The 21091-nt window shown below is 39.4% G+C and overlaps 1 protein-coding gene across 1 annotated transcript in view; it reads left to right on the plus strand.

Moving 5' to 3' along the window:
• The window catches only part of LOC111142029 (protein tyrosine phosphatase, receptor type O), a 242659-nt gene that overhangs the window by 200273 nt on the left and 21295 nt on the right, over nt 1-21091 (plus strand). The window contains 4 exon segments of the mRNA XM_022494949.1: nt 3942-4010; nt 6373-6456; nt 12602-12637; nt 17754-17835. Coding sequence (XP_022350657.1) covers nt 3942-4010; nt 6373-6456; nt 12602-12637; nt 17754-17835 — 271 coding nt within the window.

The raw sequence follows: 21091 nt of genomic DNA on the forward strand, positions 1-21091 counted from the left end.
TTCAGGCAGTTTTCATTTTTCTCGCAGCTAGAAAAGACTTTTGATTTATGATTTTAGTGATTCCCTATTCCTTTGACCACTGATGAATTTCTTATCAAAGCACATTCTCAAGTATTTTCAGTGGTCCCCTGTATTATCAGAAAAATCCATCAATTCTCTTAAAAAGTGTTGCCTCGAATACTGCTGGGTTTGGGAAATTTGGTTCAAATTTATATTTACCCAGTGTTAGCCTGCTGAATTGTCTATCAACATACTTCTTCTTTCTCAGAGTTCTATCAGTTGCCTAGTCATAAATAAACTTATCAATCCAATAATGATCTAATCAGTGTCTTATCTGACATAACTAAATAAAAATCAGACATCCAAGCTGTCTACTAGGAAATTGAGAGCATGGCTGCAGATATGTACGTAAAGAAATATATTTAAAGGTATAAACTGACCTACCCCAGAAAGGAGATAAAAAAGGGATTCCCTGGGGCATCAGCGTGGCTCAGTCAGTTAAGCGTCTGCCTTCGGCTCAGGTCATGATCCCAGGGTCTTGGAATAGAGTCCTACATCAGGGTCCCTGCTCAGGGGGAAACCTGCTTCTCCCTCTCCCACTTCCCCTGCTTGTGTTCCCTCTCTTGCTGTGTCTCTCTCTGTCAAATAAGTAAATAAAATCTTTTTTAAAAATGGAATTCCCTGAACATAGAGAAAAGAGATTGGTTCTGAATATAAAAATCAAGCTTTATGACTGTTGGCATTTAAACTAATCTTAGAAGGATAAGCAGGAAGGTGGTACCACACTGGGGCTCATATAGAGAGCTCTGAAATTACACTCCTTGGGGAACGCCTGGGTGGCTCAGTTGGTTGAAATTACACTCCTTGGGATTAGATCCTAATTTACAATCTATATGACCTTGTGCAGTTCACTGAAACTTCATCCATTAATATGAACAAATATTAATGGCTATTTTGATAAATATTAATGGATACCCACTATGTGTCAGCCTCTTCCAGACGCTTGTGATATGACAGTATATAAAATGGACAAGAATTTCTGCCTTCATGGAGCTCCTATTCTAGCACAGGAGGTAGACAATAAATTACACTGATATAAGTAAAAAGGTTGTGTGGTTTGTGAGCCGACAGTAAGAGAAAAACAATAGAACAGATAAGGGAAATTAGGAGTACAGATGTCTGGAGTATACAGACAGGAGCTCAGGGAGCTGGATAGGTCTCACTGAAAAGATTGTACTTGAGGAAACATGTGAAGGACATAAGAGAGTTAGCCATGTGTTTTCTGGCAGAACAGTATGCCCAGTAGAGGGAAGGGCCGGTGGAAAGGCCCTGAGGCAGGGACATGTTCACAAAGTAGTGGGAAGGTTAGCGCAGCTAACGTAGAGGAAATGAAGGGGGGAGCAGCAGGAGATAATGTCAAATCACACAGAGCCTTGTAAGCTGTTGCAAAGATTCTCGCTGTTATTCTGAGTCAAGCCACTGCAGGACTTGGGGCAGAAAAGCCAGCTTACATGAGAAAACAGTCTGTACTGAGGCGAAGCAGGCCTATTAACGCGGGCAGCCATTATAGTAACCCAGACGAGAGATGGTAGTGCTTTAGTCCAGGGTCACAGCAATGAATGTGGGGAGAAATGATCAGATACTGGATATATTTTGAAAATAGAGGCATTTGGTAAGGGGATTTGCTCACAGATCGCACGTGAAATGGAAATGAATAAAGGTCAAAGATGACTGAAAGGATGGAGTTGCCATCATCGGAAATAGGATTCCAGATGAGGATTCCAGAGTTGTGGGAGCGACAAGACTTCTGTCTGGGAAATGTTAAGTTTGAGACGACTGCAAGTGCAGGTGTGGGGTCAGCATCTGAACATAAAAGTCTGGTGTTCAGGAGCAAAGTCTGCCCTGAAGATACAAGTTTGGGAGTTGTTAGCGTGTAAGTGGTATTAAAGCGATAGACCGGATGAAATTCTTTACCAAGGGCAAGTGCATAGATGAAAGAAGAAGGCCTTGAAGTAAGCACCAGAACAATGTAATACTAAGATTTCGGGGGAGGAAAAAAAAAAAGAAAAGATAAGAGCACAGGAGACTGACTGGCCAGAGGCATCTAGTGGAGTTCAAGGAAAAGTAACGAAGTGTATAAAGTAACAAAGTTTATAGCAAAGTGTATAGAGCCTGGGAACAGGGGGAAGAATGTTTATGGAGAAGAGATGGGGATAGCCCTTACGTTAGTGGTGGTGAGGAGCAAGGACGCCGTAATTGGAAAGCACGCAGCAAATGTGAGCTCATAATAGAAACTGTGGCAGGGCTGGTACTAAGTGTGGTGACAGGTACCATTCCAGGAGCCCTCTTGGTGCATGCAGCAAGATGATTAGAAGTGGTTCTACTTCGGCCTGCCGACCATTAGAGCAGAGATTCCTCACATTTTTTGTGTCATGATCCTTTCCGGCAATCTGCTTAAGCCTGTGGCGCTCTTCCAAGAATAATGTTTTCTTTTTAAGTGCAAAAAATAAAATACATAGAATTGAAAAGAAATTAATTCTATGAAAATGCATGTAATGCATTTAAAAAACAAATGCATTGCATGTTACTTTATTAATATATTAAATAATATTTAGTAGGGTGTCTAATAACTCTCATAATTTCATCAGAGTGATGATTGTGAACAATACTGCCACATCTGCCGCAGGTTCATTATAGAAAAACATCTGTAGTTTCTGTGGTTAGCAATTTCACCAGTACTGATGATACTATTGTGGCCTGTTGCCTATTTTAGTAATTAAAAGAATTGCTAAATTTCAGTTAGAGGTTGTGAAAACAAGAGTACTTTTCCCCTGCTCTGTTCATGGAGCTCTAAATTCCATCCTTGAACCCCAGATAAGAACCTTTGAATTACAGGGTAAAATAATTCCTATATATGGGAAATTGACAAAGGAAAATGAATTGATGTGTAATTTTTAACACAGCATGATATAACAATATAGTGCATTTTTCAAAGAAGAAAACGGTTCTCAGAACATGGTAATAAGAACAGGGAGATCGTTAAAGTGATTAGCAGATGTGTCAATAGTGTCAAAATCTCTGCTTCAATTCTGAGTAAGTCCATCAATTTCATCTGGGCGCGGGGGGGATGATATGCGTGAGTGCTGGTGAGCTGTGTTGTTTATCCTTGACATTAGCCAAAGGTGAAAAAAGCATGAGAATATGTATTACTTTGCCTTCCACTTCTGGAAAAAAACAAATTTTAACAATATTTTCTACTGACAGATTAATAAGCAACCTTTTGGATAAGAGGCTCCGCGTGAGCCAATCTGATTCAGTATGTCTCACTCTTTCTCCTCTCACCTCAAGTGATGTATCTCATGGGCATCCTGACATGAGGGGAACATTTTGGAGGAAAAAAAAAAACCAATTTGATCCACCACCATTTTAGAGAAGAAATCAAAATGGGGCGGGGGGTGGGAGGTTGGGGGATCCAGGTGGTGGGTATTGGAGAGGGCACAGATTGTATGGAGCACTGGGCGTGGTGCAAAAAATAATGAATACTGTTATGCTGAAAAAATAAGAAATTAATTTAAAAAAAAACCCACAAAGAATATGTGCTAAAAACAGAAAACCCTCAGGCCAGAGGCTTTGTGAAAAATATTATACCCCAAATAGTTCAAAGATTTATGTTAGGATCACGAGTGCCCTTTGGAAAGGATTGTAAACCAAATCCTCTTGGCTTCAAATAATGTGATTAGGGCATGTGCAACCTTATGAAAAACTTTTTTATCTTTCTATTTTACATTGCATGCAAAAGAGGAACACATGGAATTTATATTAGCTTATATTTTTTATAATTTAATGCTGTGATGATAAGCCAGTAGAGGCTTTCTTTTATGTCAAGGTAAAAGAGTGCTCTGTCAAGCAGTAACCTTGATTTTGTGGTTCCTTTCGAACAGGGAATGCGGAGCAGGAACCTTTGTCAATTTTGCGTCTTTGGAGCGGGATGGAAAGCTTCCATACAATTGGTGAGCACCACTTTGGAACAAGCCTCTAGATAGCTTATTTATGCTGTGTGTGTGCTCCAGACTTTATTTTACTCTTTTGGAGGGTTACATGGCTTTGTCTGATTGTGCTTTCACAACTTTGGAAAGAGTGGGCCTTCCAAGGTTAGATTTTCATCACTGAATATATTAGTTTGTATAGGTTTACTATGTTATGAGGTAAAGAAAATGTCTTAGTCTGCTGAGTATTCACTATATTAAACAAAGGACTAACACAGGCATGGATGTAGCCCCAAACCTTGCTGAAGAAGGGCTTCAATGCAGGAGTCACACTGAAGGAGTAAGTGGTGACAAAGGCACAGCACAGACCCCAGCAAGGCAGCAGGAGACAGGGTAGCATCTCTATTTCCAAGTGACATTTCAGTGCCTGAGAATATGAGCCCCCACTTCTGTTCAGAATTGAGGAGACATATTCAGTCCAGGGCTCTCGACTCTTACACTTACAGGTAAATAAATAACAAAGGCAGTAAAGTCCCATGGAAAACCTGGCCTTATTTTATTTTTTTCCCCATGCGTGAGTATTAAGGACCTAAAAGGAGGAGGTATTTGGAGAATTAAGAAAGCATTACCAGAAGACTAAATTGCTTGATATTATACCTTAACACTGATATGTGAGACTTAACCATCCTATCCTCTGTGCACTGCAATGGGTACCCAACAAAACTATTAATGATGTCACCATTAAATATAAAGCCAGCACTGCTTACATGATCAGGTTGGTTTCTTCTGCAAGCCACAATGCAAAGCATATTAATTTAAATGGATACATTTCATGTTAATCCTTGGTAAATGGTCTTTCTTTTTCTCTTGTTTTCCTAATCCCCCAAAATGGTGATCTTCAAGAAATAGATAGGTGAGACTAGAAACTTTACAGAATCCATGAAGAAGGGAGGGCTTTAATGGTAATATAACTTCTGCTTCCCTGAATGGGCATCTAGCAGTGGAAAGTCTACTTGAAATAGGATTCTTTTTAATAAGACAATATGTTGTACTATTTTTAAATTTTAGCCTGAATGGAATTTTGCTATTTAACTACAACTAATCCAATTGTGAAGAAGGAAAACTCATAACCCCTCAATGGTGAAAAGTTAGTAAACAGTTCTTTCTAGGTTTCTTCAAATATATTAACAGTCTTGCCAAGTTTAAGAAACTTAATTCACTGATCCTTGTCTGGTTCGCCCTTTAAAAAGGCCCAGTCACAAAGCAAGGAAGAACAGCCCATCTAGAAATTTACCCAATCATACCTGTGACTCAGGACAGCTGTCTATGTATTGACTAACTGAACACTCAGTCCCAATTGATAGAATATGGGACACCAGTTATGGGAGAGCTGAGGCAAAATTCACTTCAGGACCTTTCTAGAAAATCTACAAAACTCTCCCCCTGCTCTTGGCAAACACAGTTTTGCCAGCACCAGCCTGTTCCGGCTGACAGAATAGATTTCTCAGTGAAACTTGTAGTGACTAAAGTGACAAAGTGACAGCATTTCTCCTCCTACTTCCCAGTGTAGCTATAGACTCAGACAGAGGCTATTTTAAAATCAACATTAATGAATGCTCTATTTTGTACATGGTTTAAATACCTGAAGTTTCATTCACACCCCACTCTTTAGACCAGTAGACTGAATTAGAAACAAAGTACGACGAAATACTCTTGCTCTCACTCAGCTCAATATTAGTCATATTACGGACCAGGCAGGTTCATAAGCTACTTGTCTTGAATCAATGATATCTGAGCATCCTCCCATAGCTCTGTTTTAAGAGTTATTTTTCAGCGATGGTGAATTTACTTAAACTAAAAGTAATATAGAAAGTCAACCTGAGAGTGCAACTTTATAAGAATGCACCCCAGAAGCTTGAGGTCTTTCCTAGAATCAGCATAGGCGGAAATTGAGCTTTGGTAGATATTTCCTCACACAAGCCTCTGTTAGTGATCAAATGATGCTATAATGGTTCCTTAAAATAGGTTCAAGCATGGCAGAGATAACAATATCCAAGAATAAGACGAGATAATTAATGAGGCATTTAAGAGCCTCTTTAAACTGAATGTAAAATGTAATCACTTAATAGCAGAGTAATCGACACAAAATAAGTTGAAAGGAATATATCTGATTACCGTATGGATGTGTGTGAATAAAACTGGTGTTGGCAATATGAGAGCACGTAAACTCTCACATTTCAGATGGAATAATATTTAATTGTAATTAAGATGCTTGTCATTTTAATTGATCCCGGTAGGTGATTTACTGATATCTGTTCACAGTTTATGTTACTAACTCTTGCCACTTTTTCATCTTTACATCTGTTATATCTATTAATGCTCACAGGCGTAGGAGTATATTTGCTTTCTTAACCCTGCTACCCTCATGTCTTTGGACTGATTATCTTTTGGCATTTTATATTAATCCTTGGTAAGTGATTTTTTTTTTTTTACTGTTTACATAACACAAAGTCTATAAAGTTAGCTCTCCAGAAGTAAAACTGAAAGGAAAAATTCTCTTTAATTATCTGATGTGTTTGGGCTGCATCTAAAATTATTAATCATGTGTTGAAATGGATTAAAAGAGTTTATGGTACCAACATGCTAACTAACTATAATCTTTTTCCAATTAAAATTTTCTTCTTGGGATGTTCTTGGCAAGCTTTTCTTCCATTTATTGCTAGTCATTTGTTTCTTCATTCAGTCAATGCATTGGCTTCTCATCTTTGTAAATGATGCTTTCCATTTTCCTTACCATCTCCATCCATTAGAGATCCTCGTATTTCCAAAACGGAAGAAATGCATTTAGGTAGAGAAGTGCAGAATACTATTTGTTTGCGGTGTAAATGTTTTCATAGTAATGTTAACTCAATGAATATTGAGCAACTAAGTGCAAAGCTTCATTATTTAATTATCTTATTTAATTGTCCCCACAACTCTGCACAGCCCCATCCTAGACACATGGAAATAGAGGCTTAAGGAGATTATCTTAACATCATACCACTATATAGAGAATCCAGGTTCCAATCCCCAGTGTCTGCAAAATCTATTCTTTTCTCCATAAAAAGCAGCTTCTTTAAATTCTCCTTTTCTTAACTTTTAAATCATTTTAGTAATCAAATCTCAAATAGTATCCTTTTCAGTTTGCATAAAATCTAATAACAATAATTTCGAAATCTGGGACTAACATATCTAGAAGGACTGTTTCCTTTACTGAGCCGCAGGAGAAAAGGTAGTAGTTTCCTGACCAAAAATAAAAATCATTGTCCTGAAGTATCCAAGGTGTTTAGATACTAAATTATGTACAGACAGATCCAGATATATGGACAAATCCAGAAGGACTTAGAAAAAAGCAATAAAAATAGCTCATGAGGGGCTCCTGGGTGGTTCAGTGGGTTAAAGCCTCTGCCTTTGGCTCAGGTCATGATCTCAGGTTCTGGGATCGAGCCCCACATCGGGATCTCTGCTCAGCAGGGAGTCTACTTCCTCCTCTCTCTCTGCCTGCCTCTCTGCCTACTTGTGATCTCTGTCTGTCAAATAAATAAATAAAATCTTTAAAAAAAAAATAGCTCATGAACTGGAAAAAATGGCGCCTGAGTGGGGAGAGTGGGGGGAGAGTGAAAGATGAAAAGCAATCTATAGAGTTATTTATTCCAAAAGGCAGTTGATCAAATGTTCCTCAGCTCCTCCAAAGACAGAATAAACACAGTCGGTAAGGTTAGGATTTCAAGTTGCAATGGAAGAAATACCAAAAAGGACTTCCTCACAAAAGAGATTAATACCAGCATGGTGGGGGGGTTGTTTTGTTATGATTTTTTTTTTTTTTTTGAAGAGAGAACAGAGGAAAGGTGTTGAAACATGGTAGACACTGATGTGCTAAGTAATGGAATCAGAAGAATGTCCTAGATGATGAGGACTCATTCGCTGTTACTCCAAGTTGGTTTTAATAACAGTTTTGAGTATAGGGCTTTGCAATAGCCAACACGGCATTTTAAGTATTTGACATCAGATAGTATTCAGGTACGAATAGTGCTGAAATTCCATTTTGACCTTCAAAATATGCATCACTTTTCACTTGACACCTACTAATCATTCTCAAGTATTCTACCTATCATCGGAATACTTGTACCCAATACCCTTAAAGTACCCTCCACGATTCTGGTTCAAACATAAACAAGAAAGATGCATATACTATTGTATTAATTTTTCTGCTTAATTCTCTGACTTTCCCACAGTGTAGCTTCTACCCTTATATCAGGCCTATGCTTTTTTTGCATGTCTTTCTTAATAGGTCTCCCTGATGCACACATCTTCAAATTTTAACAACCCCTTCACGGTCTATTTATAGTACTGATCAACTAGCATGAGACCCAACTTAGTGGGGGGAACCCTTCACTAGTTGTGTTTGTTTGTTTTTTGTTTAGAGTCTTTTTGTTTGTTTGTTTGTTTGTTTGTTTGTTTGTTTAAAAAAAAAAACCCTTCAGTCATTTTTAGAAGAATGGTCTTGAGACTGTAAATTGTTATCTCCAGGTGAGAAGAGAGAGCAAAACATGGAGCCCCAGGCTTTCTGTCACTGTCTGTAAGGCATACACATAGAAACCAATGAGAACACACTAAACATCAACTCTGTTGTCAGCCCTAGGCTTGTGCTAGGTCAGATATAACAAAAGGAAAATACACAATCCTTGTTTTGTTTTGTTTTTTTTCAGGTACAGCTAGCTTAGCACTCCCAAAGCTACCTGAGGTCCCTACTGTTGGCGACTTTTCTCTTCTTGTAGTAACACATGGATGTTTCCCCCTGCTTTCATTTCCTACATAGTCATTTTTAAACCTCCTGCAGATGCGTCTACTTCATATTTCACCTCGTCTGTTAACATCCATTAGAAACAGAGTCACCCACCCACCTCTTTCCTCACACATAGCCTGATTTCTTCTCTAAACTGCCAACTTTGTGGGAATAGATGTTCCCGTTAATTTTTTTAAATCCTCCTGATGAGTGGTCCGTGTGGATATCAGGAGACGCTTTCTCTCTCATCATGTTGCTCGAATCTTCTCCCAGGGTAATAGCAAAATCGGAGCTGGTCACCAGTGCCCGAGGTGGCTTAGTCTTAAGATGGTGTTCTGCCAGGATTTTTGGCTACCCTCATCTCAGTTCGGGTTTCATAGTCAGAGAAAACCATTTCTTTTGGACCAGCTCTATCTGGATTCATTGTTACTACTCTTTTTATTAATGCCATAGTCACCTCCTGCTCTGCTGAAGTATCCATCTGCCTGCTCGAAACCCGCCACCGTTGTCATTTTAACCGTGAAGCAACATTTAGTTTAAACTGCTCAGCTTTCCTTCTGGTTATTGCATAGTTTATTCAGAGAATGATATAACTCTAAACGCCTTTTTAACAGTTGGGGCTGATATCCAGTTAGCTCATGAAAAAGTAAGTAGCACTTGGGAAGCTGGGGACAGTTAGAGTTGTTTCAGGGTGGTTTTGTTTGTTTGTTTTTAGTCATTGTAAATCCCATGCTTCTTCCATTGCCTCTTTTCGTATTCCCCTTCACAATGAATTCCTGTCTGTCCTGCTTTCCAATATCTCATAATCATGAAGGACTTACGCATCTTAACTTCTTGCAGTCATTAAGATTTTGAACCTTCATTAATTATCATTAATTAATTAATTAATCATTAATTAATCATTAAGATTTTGAACCTTCCCTAACTGATAAAACTAAAAGAGAAAATTAACAGATGTGCACGACCGTGTATGCCTGTATGCTGTTTGTCTACGCGTGTTATCAGTGACTCAAAAAATCTTTTGCAATCACAAGATGACACCCTAAACATCACCTCAAATGTTCACGATAACAGGCACACACGCTAGCTCTTTCCATAAAGTCCTGATGTCCAAATGGCTGGCAAAACCTTCATTTACATGTTTAAAAGTGAATCGTCCCCTAATTTAAGTCTTAGAATTAGCACAACAATTGAAAAGTTGGGAAAATTCCATCCCCATGGTTGTGGAGTCTCATAATTCAGTCCTGTCCTTGTCCCACAGCCTAAGGATATGAGAATTTGGAATCTTTGGGAATTCTGCAAAATTTAAGCAGAACATAAAGGTTGTACTCAAATCATGAAGACATACACTTAAACATACACTTTTGGCATTAAGTTATTGAAAACATGTGGTAGAATTTTACATTCTATGTAAAATTCAATCAGTGAATGAGTTTGAAAGAAAAAAAGTGACTGTCTTCCAGGAATCAGGTTTCTACACAGCTGTTGAATAGTAGCAGTTTAATATTTCAGCACTGAATTTATTCAGTGTCACTCTCCCACATACATTTGTTTCTTCCCAGTTTCCCTTAAAGTCTGTTTGGATAGGAAAAGTTTGGTTTGGGGTTTGTTTTTTTCTTTCCCACTCCCAATCACCAAACATGTTGGTTTGACTTCACCAAACCATTAGTTATCTCAGCATACATTCTTCTGTCATAAAGCACCAAAGTCTTTAGCTCCCATGATACAAAGTGAATGTGGGGTTCCTAAAGTTAACCACATTGCCCTCACAAGAGCTGAGTAGAAATTATTCAGAAGCTGTTCTTTTAGGTTCCCAAATGCCTAGATGATACAACTCTGTCCAACATCACAGTGGTGATTTGAGGGGGTGAGGGAGAGCCAAAATAAAAAATGGAATGTCTGTTCCCTCTATATCCCAAACGTGAAAGACAGAAGATGAGGGAGAACAAATAGCTATGGAATGGATTGTTGTCACTCAGAAGTAGGAAGAAATAAAAACGGCCTGCAACCAGGAAATGAGAACCAGAAACACCACTTGCCTAAATGGGTATTTCCCCTAAATTCCCTGCCCTTTGTAACTTCCTATCCATCCACCAGTTCCACTTCCCGAGTCTAGTATCAAACTCCTCATTGAATCATTAAGTAAAATTGTGGGGGCAACACAGCAAAGGTATTTTGTTTCAACCCAATTCACGAAACACTTATTGAGCACCACAGTGTGTCCTATTACCTGCTCTCAGCTCTTGTAGGGGGGCAGGGAAAGGGGGAAGTACTGTGTAGCAAGGAGCACAGAAGCAACTGACAGACCCTGGGAGAATCAGTCCATGAACAACACGCTACAAGAGCACAGAGGTTGTGCTCAGACCATTGTGCTACAGACTTTCTAGAAATGAAGGTACTCGGATATTCACAATTCTAATTTTTATTTTTTTAAAGATTTTGTTTATTTATTTAGAGAGAATGAGCATGAGCAGGGGGAGGGGGAGATGGAGAGAGAGATTCTCAAGCAGACTGAGCTGAGCAGGGAGCCGGACTCGGGGCTTAATCTTGCAAGCCTGAGATCATGAACTGAGCTGAAATCAAGAGTCAGGTTCCTTAACCAACTGAGCCACCTAACCACCCCCACAATTTTTAATATAATAAATATTCTGGCACATGAGAGTCTTCAGATCACACTGGTTATTTACTACAGATGGCTTATTTTCTGCAAGTTTGAGTGCTTCTATCAATACTTAAAGACCTTAGGAAACTATTTGTAAAAACTGTTACTCATAATCATATCAATATTTGTCATTTATATAAAACAATAAAAATACAGTAATGGAGTGTTTCAGCAGAGACCATATTCTCATTCACTAACTTAGGTCAGTTATCTCTTATTGGTTGAAAATGATTACCCTAAATACCCCCTAAAAATGTAATTAACCGAAGCATGCATTAACATTGCCCATGTTTGAGCTTACAGAATAACAATGAATTAAGAACTAGTAAGTAATGGGTACAATTCTTCAGATAGCTTAAAAAAATACCTCAAAATTGAGTAAGAACAATGCCATAATAGAATTCTATGATACGTGCCAGGGTGCCTGGGTGGTGCTGTTAGTCAAGCATCCAGCTCTTGGTTTCCACTCAGATCATGATCTCAGAGTCATGAGATCGAGCTCCACATAAGCCTCTGTGCTCAGCACAGAATCTGCTTGAGATTTTCTCTGCCCCTCCCTCTGCCCCTCCTGCTTGCGCACACACACTCTCTCTCTCAAATAAATAAATAAATCTTAAAATTTTTTTTAAAAAAAGATACATTCTAACATGGAGAGCACAAAGTCACATTCCCAGGGAAGATACTGAAAAGGTTCTTTGAGTCTTTGACAACCAACATGTCCACCTTCCCAGACATGTAGGTCTCCCTTTTATTCCGCAATTCTTTCCTTCTCACCTATAGATCTTTGAGTTTTTAGGCAACATATATTTCTATTTATTTATAAAATACTTCAGCCACTTAACCCCTAGTAGCAAGAGATTTTATTTCTAGAATTTAGTATTTGGCAAACCCAAAATGTAAAGTACAAGTATGTTCCTGTAATCTAATAGACTGTTTAAGAAGTGAATCTAAAATTATTATCATCTTCTCATTTAAGGAAAAGTAATTAAACAAACTGGAGGTATGTTTAGTGAAAATTAAATAAAAGTGAGGTGTCTGATGTAAAGTTAAAGCTCTTGAAGTTTCATCATTATGTCGATTGATTCTTTTGCCCAAATAAAGCTGTCTTATTTTTTTTTTAATTCTCAGGAGTAAAAATGGTTTAAAGAAGAGGAAACTGACTAAGTAAGTTGCTTTTTTATTATTGAGATATAACTGACCTAGAACAGTGTGTAAGTTTCAGGTGTGCCATGTGTTGATTTAACACACCGATATAAGGCAGTATGAGTCCCACCATAGCATTCAGCCAACACCTCCATCCTGTCACATAATTACGGTTTCTTTTTGTGGTGAAAACATTAAAGATTAGTCTTAGAAACTTTGAAGTATATAATATGGTAAGTTTTTCTTACTGTTTCTTTTTAGAAAAAATTTTAAAGTTCTTCCCAATGATCTTCATTTCGCAAATCAAAATGATTGCTTGTCTTCCAATAGGAGGGATGTTAAAGAAAGAGGCAAATGTAGGGGCCCCTGGCTGGCTCAGTTGGAGAAGCATGTGACTTTGATCTCAGGGTTGTGAGTTCAAGCCCCACATTGCGTATAGAGATTACTTAAAGAAAGAAAACATTTAAAAGAAGCAAGTGTATATTTCAACAGCTAAACCATTACGTGTGGGGGTGTTTACTTGTATGGGTGGCAGAGGCCACTAAGAAAGTGTATCACAGAAAACAGGTCAGGAATAAGGAAAATTGTAATCATATGAAAACTGAGAAAGAATGCACTGTTGGGAATTATAAAAGTCTTGTAGGAGGAGGTCTGCCATTCTAAATCGAGAAAACCTCTAATAGTTCGCTAAATCAAAGTTGTACCAAAATCTTTGCCATTTTATACTTGAAATGCTGTGCTTAGTGCAGGGAAGGGCTTTTACTCTATTTGATATTATAATCAGTACTTTGAGAAATGCTGTCTCAGGAAGTCTTTGTAATAAATAGAAAAGAATAATTATTGTAGCTAGCCTTGGTTTCACTTATCTACTGAATTGCTAAGTCATAAGAATTAAGATTCTGGAGCAAAAAATTACCCATCAGTTGATTTCAAAGGTCTAATTAGATTGTCACCTCCAGGCCATTAGTTAAAACTCTGCATATAAAGAGTGGAACATTTCCATACCTAGAGTTTATCCTTGATATTTGCCTAGGATAAAATATTGATGAATTAATAGGAGGCAATTAGGGATTCCAGTCAAATCTGTGGTATTCATGGCAAAATTTAACAAGGCAGGAAACAACAAATATTGGCAAGTATGTGGAGAAAGAGGAACTCTCTTATACTGTTGGTGGAATGGCAAGCTGATATAGCCACTTTTGAAAACAGTATAGCGTTTCCTCAAAAAGTTAAAAATAGAGCTATCCTATGACCCAGCAAATGCACTAGGGGGTATTTACCCCAAAGATACAGATGTAGTGAAAAGAAGGGGCACATGCACCCCAATGTTCATAGCAACAATGTCCACAATAGCCAAACTGTAGAGGAAGCCAAGATGACCTTCAGCACATGAATGGATAAAGACGATGTGGTCCATATATACACTAGAATATTTCTCAGCTGTCAGAAAGGTTGAATACTCACCATTGGCATCAACATGACTGGAACTGGAGGGAATTATGCTGAGTGAAATAAGACAAGCAGAGAAAGACAATTACCATATGGTTTCACTCATATGTGGAACATAAGGACTATCATGGAGGACATTCAGGGAAGGAAGGGAAAACTAAAGTGGGGGGAATCAGAGTGGGAGAAGAACCATGAGAGACTATGGACTCTGGAAAACATTCTGAGGATTTCAGAGGGGAGGAGGTGAAGGGACAGATAGGGTAGCTGGGTGATGGGTATTAAGGAGGGCATGTGTTATAATCAGCACTGGGTATTATATGCAAATAATGAGTCATGGAACACTACATCAAAAACCAATGATGTACCGTATGGTGACTAACTAAACATTAAAAAAAATGTTTTTTAAATTTAAAAAAATCTGTGGCATTCACGCTAGTGGAGTATATAAAAAAAAAAAGTTGATGCAAGATATTTCTTTTTTTTTTATTTTTTTTTTTTATTTTATTTATTTGTCAGAGAGAGAGGGAGAGAGAGCGAGCACAGGCAGACAGAATGGCAGGCAGAGGCAGAGGGAGAAGCAGGCTCCCCGCCAAGCAAGGAGCCCGATGTGGGACTCGATCCCAGGACGCTGGGATCATGACCTGAGCCGAAGGCAGCTGCTTAACCAACTGAGCCACCCAGGCATCCCGATGCAAGATATTTCTATTTAGCCTTGAGTGACATAAGATTTTTTCAGGTACAGATAGATAACAGAATAATTTTTTCCTAAATCTATTTCAAATCAGTGTGTGTTCCATTGGCATATATCAACTGATGCAGGAGAGACAACATCAACCAAAATAGAAGAGAGCTAGTGTCACCTAGTTGTCACCTAGAATGATTTGACAGGAACAGAAAGACTTTGTTGCCCAAAATTTTTGGTTGGGTTGTTAAGTGAGATGGAGAGGCATGTTAGAAGACAGGGTCTCTGGACCAAAATGGGAGACTCTGTCAGGCTTGCTCCTCCCAAGACCTGGAAGGGAGGACGGGAAGCAAGACATGGACAAAAGTCTGGGTAAAGTACAGTTGTGGTTGACCCTGCCCACAAGCCACATCACGTTACATCACATCACATCACGTCATGTCAAATCAGCTTCCTCCTTCCTTTTTCTCATTTTCTTTCTGGTCCTCCCTCCTTCTCCAAAAGCCTTCTCTAAAAACCCCTTTAAAAGAGGGGAACCCCCGGGCACCTGGATGGCTCAGTGGGTTAAGCCTCTGCCTTCAGCTCAGGTCATGGTCTCAGGGTCCTGGGATCAAGCCCCGGCATCAGGCTCTCTGCTCAGTGGGGAGCCTGCTTCCCCCTCTCTCTCTGCCTGCCTCTCTGCCTGCTTGTGATTTCTCTCTCTGTCAAATAAATAAATAAAATCTTTTTTAAAAAACACACAAAATAAAAGGGGGAACCCCTGCCCCACATTTTTATTTGTTTTCTCTTTACCCTTTCTCTTCCCTTCCCAGAGCCATCCCTACCCCACCATGTCCCTGTAGCTCCCCTTTCCAGTTTCTAACTATTCTCACTTTACCAGTCCTCTGTTCTACCTTCTCTTCTCCCTTTTCTCCCTAAATCTTTATCCTCCTGATCTCTCCTCCCTCCTAGCTTGTTTTGCTCCTCTTTACCATACTTCCCACTTCCCCTCTCCCTGATGTTCATTCTATTGTTTCCTGGCCCTTCCTCTGTCTCTCTTTTCCTTTTGCTTTTTCTAACCCGTAAATATTTTCTCAGATTGCCTTCCCTATTTGTGCTTCCATTCTCCTGGTAACGGGATGAAAGCTAGAATCGTTAAACCCAACCTTAAGGTCAATGCACTGCTCAAAGACAACAGCCAGAGAGGGCAGGTCTAAGGGAATTCATTCTAGGACTGGAGCTCCACCTTTAGTCATTCTCTTGGAAGGTGGCAAATTTGACGTGGGGATGTCCTTTAACCAGAAACATTCTCCTGCGGAGCTGGTCAGCATTCCACTGCTGAGGAGCCATGTGATCTTGAACTACTCACTTTATTCACTTAGCCTTGGCTGTCCCACTTGAAGCATGGGGCTGATGTTGCTTCAGGGATCACTTGTCTTCAGTTGTCTACTTCAGGGATCAACCGAGCAATAAAACATATGCGAATATGTATGCTCTGGGGTGTGTTTTATGGAACCAAGTCATTAATGCTATTAAGTGAAACAGTTAAAATTCAAGTGTAATCTGGGAGGTGTAATGCCTTTTAAAATCTACTAAAATCTTGGGCGCCTGGGTGGCTCAGTGGGTTAAAGCCTCTGCCTTCAGCTCAGGTCATGATCCCAGGGTCCTAGGATCAAGCCTCGCATCAGCTCCCTGCTCAGCAGGGAGTCTGCTTCCTCCTTTCTCTCTCTGCGTGCCTCTCTGCCTACTTGTGATCTCTGTCTGTCAAATAAATAAATAAATAAAAATCTTTAAAATCTACTAAAATCTTAACATAATCTGTCATATTGGTTAATCAACAACTTTAAACAAACAGCTATTCATAATACTATGCATTTGCTAATAGGACATAAGGCCACAGGTAGAGGATACAGTGGAGAAATTTGCAGTAAGACTAAGGGAAAGGTCTCTGCGTGGATCCTGCCAAAGTGGAAAGGCTTGGACTAGTTGCCAGAGCTCAGCATCGTGTGATGCTTAGAGAGCAGGTTGGTGTAGGTAAAATCCGGGAAAGATAAGCAGCTACGGAAAACTGTAGGAAATAAAATATAATTCTTATTCACAAAAAGAAGAAGGAAAGAGGTGAGAACTTCGGCTAGAGATACAGACACATAAGCTCAGACGCATTACTTGATTATACCTTTGACCCTTTTTGATACTTTTATAGACACACAAGCCTCTAAACATGGCTCTCAAAGAATGAGGCTCTAGAAGCTTTCTGGATATGTGCTTCATTGCATTGACCCTGCTCTGCCCTGAGAAGACAGTGTAGCTAGCAGTACAGAGCCTATACTTGTAAAGCTGTTTAAATTTCTAAGGTTCTTTAATATACTGTGTGTCAATGTTGGAAGGTAAGTATGACCATAGTATTTTATAGAGGAGAACGTTGAATCTCACAAGATTCAATTTTCCATGATTACACAGTAAGTAAAATAAAACCATATCTCAAACAGTTCCCCAGACTCTAATCTTTGTGATTTCCCATCAATCAGAATTTTCTAGAAACAACATATATACATGTATGTTTGTAAGCATGCATATATATATAATTTTTTAAAGATTTTATTTATTTATTTGTCAGAGAGAGAAAGAATACAGCAGCGGGAGTGGCAGGCAGAGCAGGCAGAGGGAGAAGCAGGCTCCCTGCTGAGCAAGGAAGAACTTGATCCCAGGGCTCCCAGATCATGGCCTGAGCCAAAGGCAGACGCTGAACTGACGGAGCCACCAAGGCATCCCATATATATAATATTTTATTGCTGGAGTTAGAGCCGATTGAAAATCTAGAGCTCTTTCCCATCTCAAGAGAGTATAATATATAAGTCCTCTTTTTAATCACAACATACTAGGAACTGATTACTTTAACAACAAAAGAGCAAGTAAAATGCTTTTTTCTCTAAGAAAATCATTCATGTTTGAAAAGTATGACATTTAACAGTAGAGATAACTGCCAACCAGATTTTTAAAACATATATTTCTTTGTGTTTGGTAAAGCCCAGTTCAACTGGATGACTTTGACGCCTACATCAAGGATATGGCCAAAGACTCTGACTATAAATTTTCTCTTCAGTTTGAGGTGAGTAGATCAAGTATGTCCTACCTTCTGTGGTAGATGAGGCATGGGTCTTGGCATATGGGGACTGGTGTCATTTCCCAGCTCGCTGGGCTTGCAATATGTTCATCATGGGCATCATGGTGGTGTCTCATTGGCTGGTGCAGAGTGAGGACGTGCACCCTTTGCACGTCAGGCTAGGGTGGCACCACTGGAGGAGAAGAGAGAACAAATGTGGGTAGTGGGCTGAACAAACAGTCAATCAGTCAATCTGCCAAGTCCCTCATCAGCTGGGGATATCTTAGGTCTGCAAGAAGCAGCAGGAGTCCTTGTGTGGATATCCTAAGAGGGAATATAAGGATGAGAAGAACTTCACCCATGATCAAATACAAAACCCCCTAATACTACCCACCTGTGTGATCAGAAATTCCACACAGAGCCCAGCTCAGTCACCTGTTGCACGCAAGTATGCAAGAAGTTGTAGATGTCACACCAAATGCTGTATCTCAAAGAATACAAAGAACTTTGGTGTGAACTGGACATCTATGGCAAGGATGGGATTTCAGAAAGAAAGGAAACTTTCTATAAGGACACATATGCTAAACTCAGGAAAAAAAAATAGAGGTCTGGATGATTCTGATAATGGTGATGAAAATTGTGATGGATGTACACTTTCAAATTCATTGAAGCCTCCAACTCTCTTCCCTACACAATGATGTCACCTTGGTGACATAGCTAACATCACTGCCCTCACTGGGAGGATTAGGAGTCCCTCCCAGTTATGCCATCAAGCCCCAGTGTGATTATTGCTGGGCTTCTCTAGTGCATCATCATAAAGAAAATTCAGTGAGTCATTTTCTGGTAAAAAGAAAAGATGATTTTAGTTGTGAATGACACACCATTCAGACTCCAGGGAGGAAAGGGAGCAGCTCAGTCTTAGAAATGATTGGAACCAAAGGGCCCCACCCCTGCAGAGACCACCCCCGCTTTCTCATTTCTGCTTCTTTCTCTGTCTTGACCTCTCATACTTTTACTGCAAACCAACCTCTTTCTCACAGTGGAAAACAACCACCCACAACCCCTGGGCATCACATCCAAGAGTTTCCAAAGGAACTGTTGACTCTCCTTATTCAGAGTTTAAAAATTAACAGGAGAGAATAACTGATGGGCTGGCCTTGGTTGTGACGTCCACTCAAGCCAATTGCAGCCTGAGAGGGTAGAGTCACGTAGGAACGGGACAGCTCTTACTGGAACCACTTAGCTAAACCAGTGGGGAACACTATTCCCCCAAAAAGAAAGGACACTGGAGAATCAAGCAATTAATGATTACCTCCTAGCTTCAGATGTTTCAAAAATGTGAAAAGTAGAATAATAAATTCTATGTGCTAAATGCTTAATTTATACCGTGCTGAGAGTTTTTATACATTCAATATATAAATGAACACATTCAGGCTTATTCTGTAAGAATTATAAAGGAGGTAAGAATGTACTAAAGTGGGAATCCAAACCCCTTAGTTCTCATGACTGTTTAGCTATTAATATTGAAAAAAAAAGTCACAATTTCTCAGCTCCTCAATTTGTTCATCCATTCAATGAGAAGTCTGAACTAAATCAGTGATTCTCAACTGGGCCAGTACCAGGCAGCCCCTTAGGGAGAGTTTGGAGTGTATGCGAGTATTTTTGGTTTTCATAATGCCTTGGGAAAAAGCTACTAGTGGTATTCAATGGAGAAAGGGACAAGGATGGAAAAATGCTCTGCGATGAGTGGGACAGTCCTGCACGATAAAGAATTGTCCCAGGCAAGTAGTATTCCATTCACAGACACTGGGCTAAGTGTGGGAGGAGGGCACATCCAAGCTTTCTAACTCAAGCGTATTAGAGTTCTCGAGAGAAACAGACCAATAGGAAATATATACATTTATACATATATAAACACTAATATAATACAATAAGTTAATTCATCCATAAGTTCATTACATTATATACTTCTTATACAATTGAGAATCCTTATGTATTATAGTATGTATATCCTATATACAATAATATAATAGAAGAAATATAGATAAAGAGACAGTCTTATTTTAAGGAACAGGCTCACAACAGTGTGGAAGCTCACAAGTCTGAAAACCACAGGGCAGGGTGTGGACCCAGGGAAGCACTGATGTTGCTGCTCAATCCAGAAGCAAGCAGGAGGCAGAATTTCCTCCTCCTCAAGGCACCTCAGTCATTTCTCTTAGGGTCTTCACCTGATGGATGAGGCCCACCCATGTTATGGAGAGTAATCTGCTTTCTCAAAGCCTACAGATTTAAATGTTAATTACATCTTAAAACAAACAAATAAACAAACAAACAAACAAACAAAAAAACCCTTCCCACAACATCTAGACTGATGTCTGACCAAGCACTGTCTAGCCTGGCCAAGCTGACACCTGAAGTTACCCAACACACCATGATTTGAAGGACTGTTTGGTATCTTTATTTTCTCCGAAGCTTTTCTCCATATATCGTTGTTCTTAATACATTGTTGATCCTATATGTAACTTGATTGGTGCCAAGTCCTGATAGTGTGTCCCTGTTCTGGTGAGGAAATACAAATTATTCTCCAGAAGTCGGCTTTAAGTCACAGGCTCAGGCAGTGATATTTGAGCTAATATTTGCCCAAGCAGTGACCCATGGGCCTGACTCACTTCCTTTTTCATTCACCAGCTCTCAGGCACCGCCAGCCTCCACCCCACCCTGCTGCTGACCCCTCAGGTTCCATGTCTGGGTACCCTCATCTGTTTTCAAAGACTCATACCCACACCTGATTTTATGATGTATGTCAGACCTTTCACATGGCAGCCATCAAATTTTCCTGAAATTGGTAATTAATCAAAACTTAAGAAGGAAAAAAAAAAAGGTTTCCTGCTCTAATAAGAACCCAGGAGGGTATGAAAATGGCCCAATCAGCTGGTTTAGCTAAATTCAGTAGCTGAACAGTTATTTGTTCTGTTTGTATGAATGTTTAATACTTGTATTCATTTGGATACTGACGTTGAAAGATCACACTCATACTGAGAAATTACATCATTTATAAGCATTATGCTAATTGAAATGAATGTCTGGATTTGCATATATAACCAATACAGCTATAAGTCATACATGAAGCTATATGACTTGCTAATGTGCACTCACTAAATGCATTCCTTTTTCACTCTGCATCTGATTTTGGAACTGCTGGGAAGATTGATTATCCTTCTGATGAAAATGTGCATCTTTTCTTAAGGAGGCTTGGGACTCA

Source organism: Enhydra lutris, unplaced genomic scaffold, assembly GCF_002288905.1.
Source record: "Enhydra lutris kenyoni isolate GAN:26980312 unplaced genomic scaffold, ASM228890v2 scaffoldscaffold7, whole genome shotgun sequence".
In the NCBI taxonomy this organism is placed as follows: domain Eukaryota; kingdom Metazoa; phylum Chordata; class Mammalia; order Carnivora; family Mustelidae; genus Enhydra; species Enhydra lutris.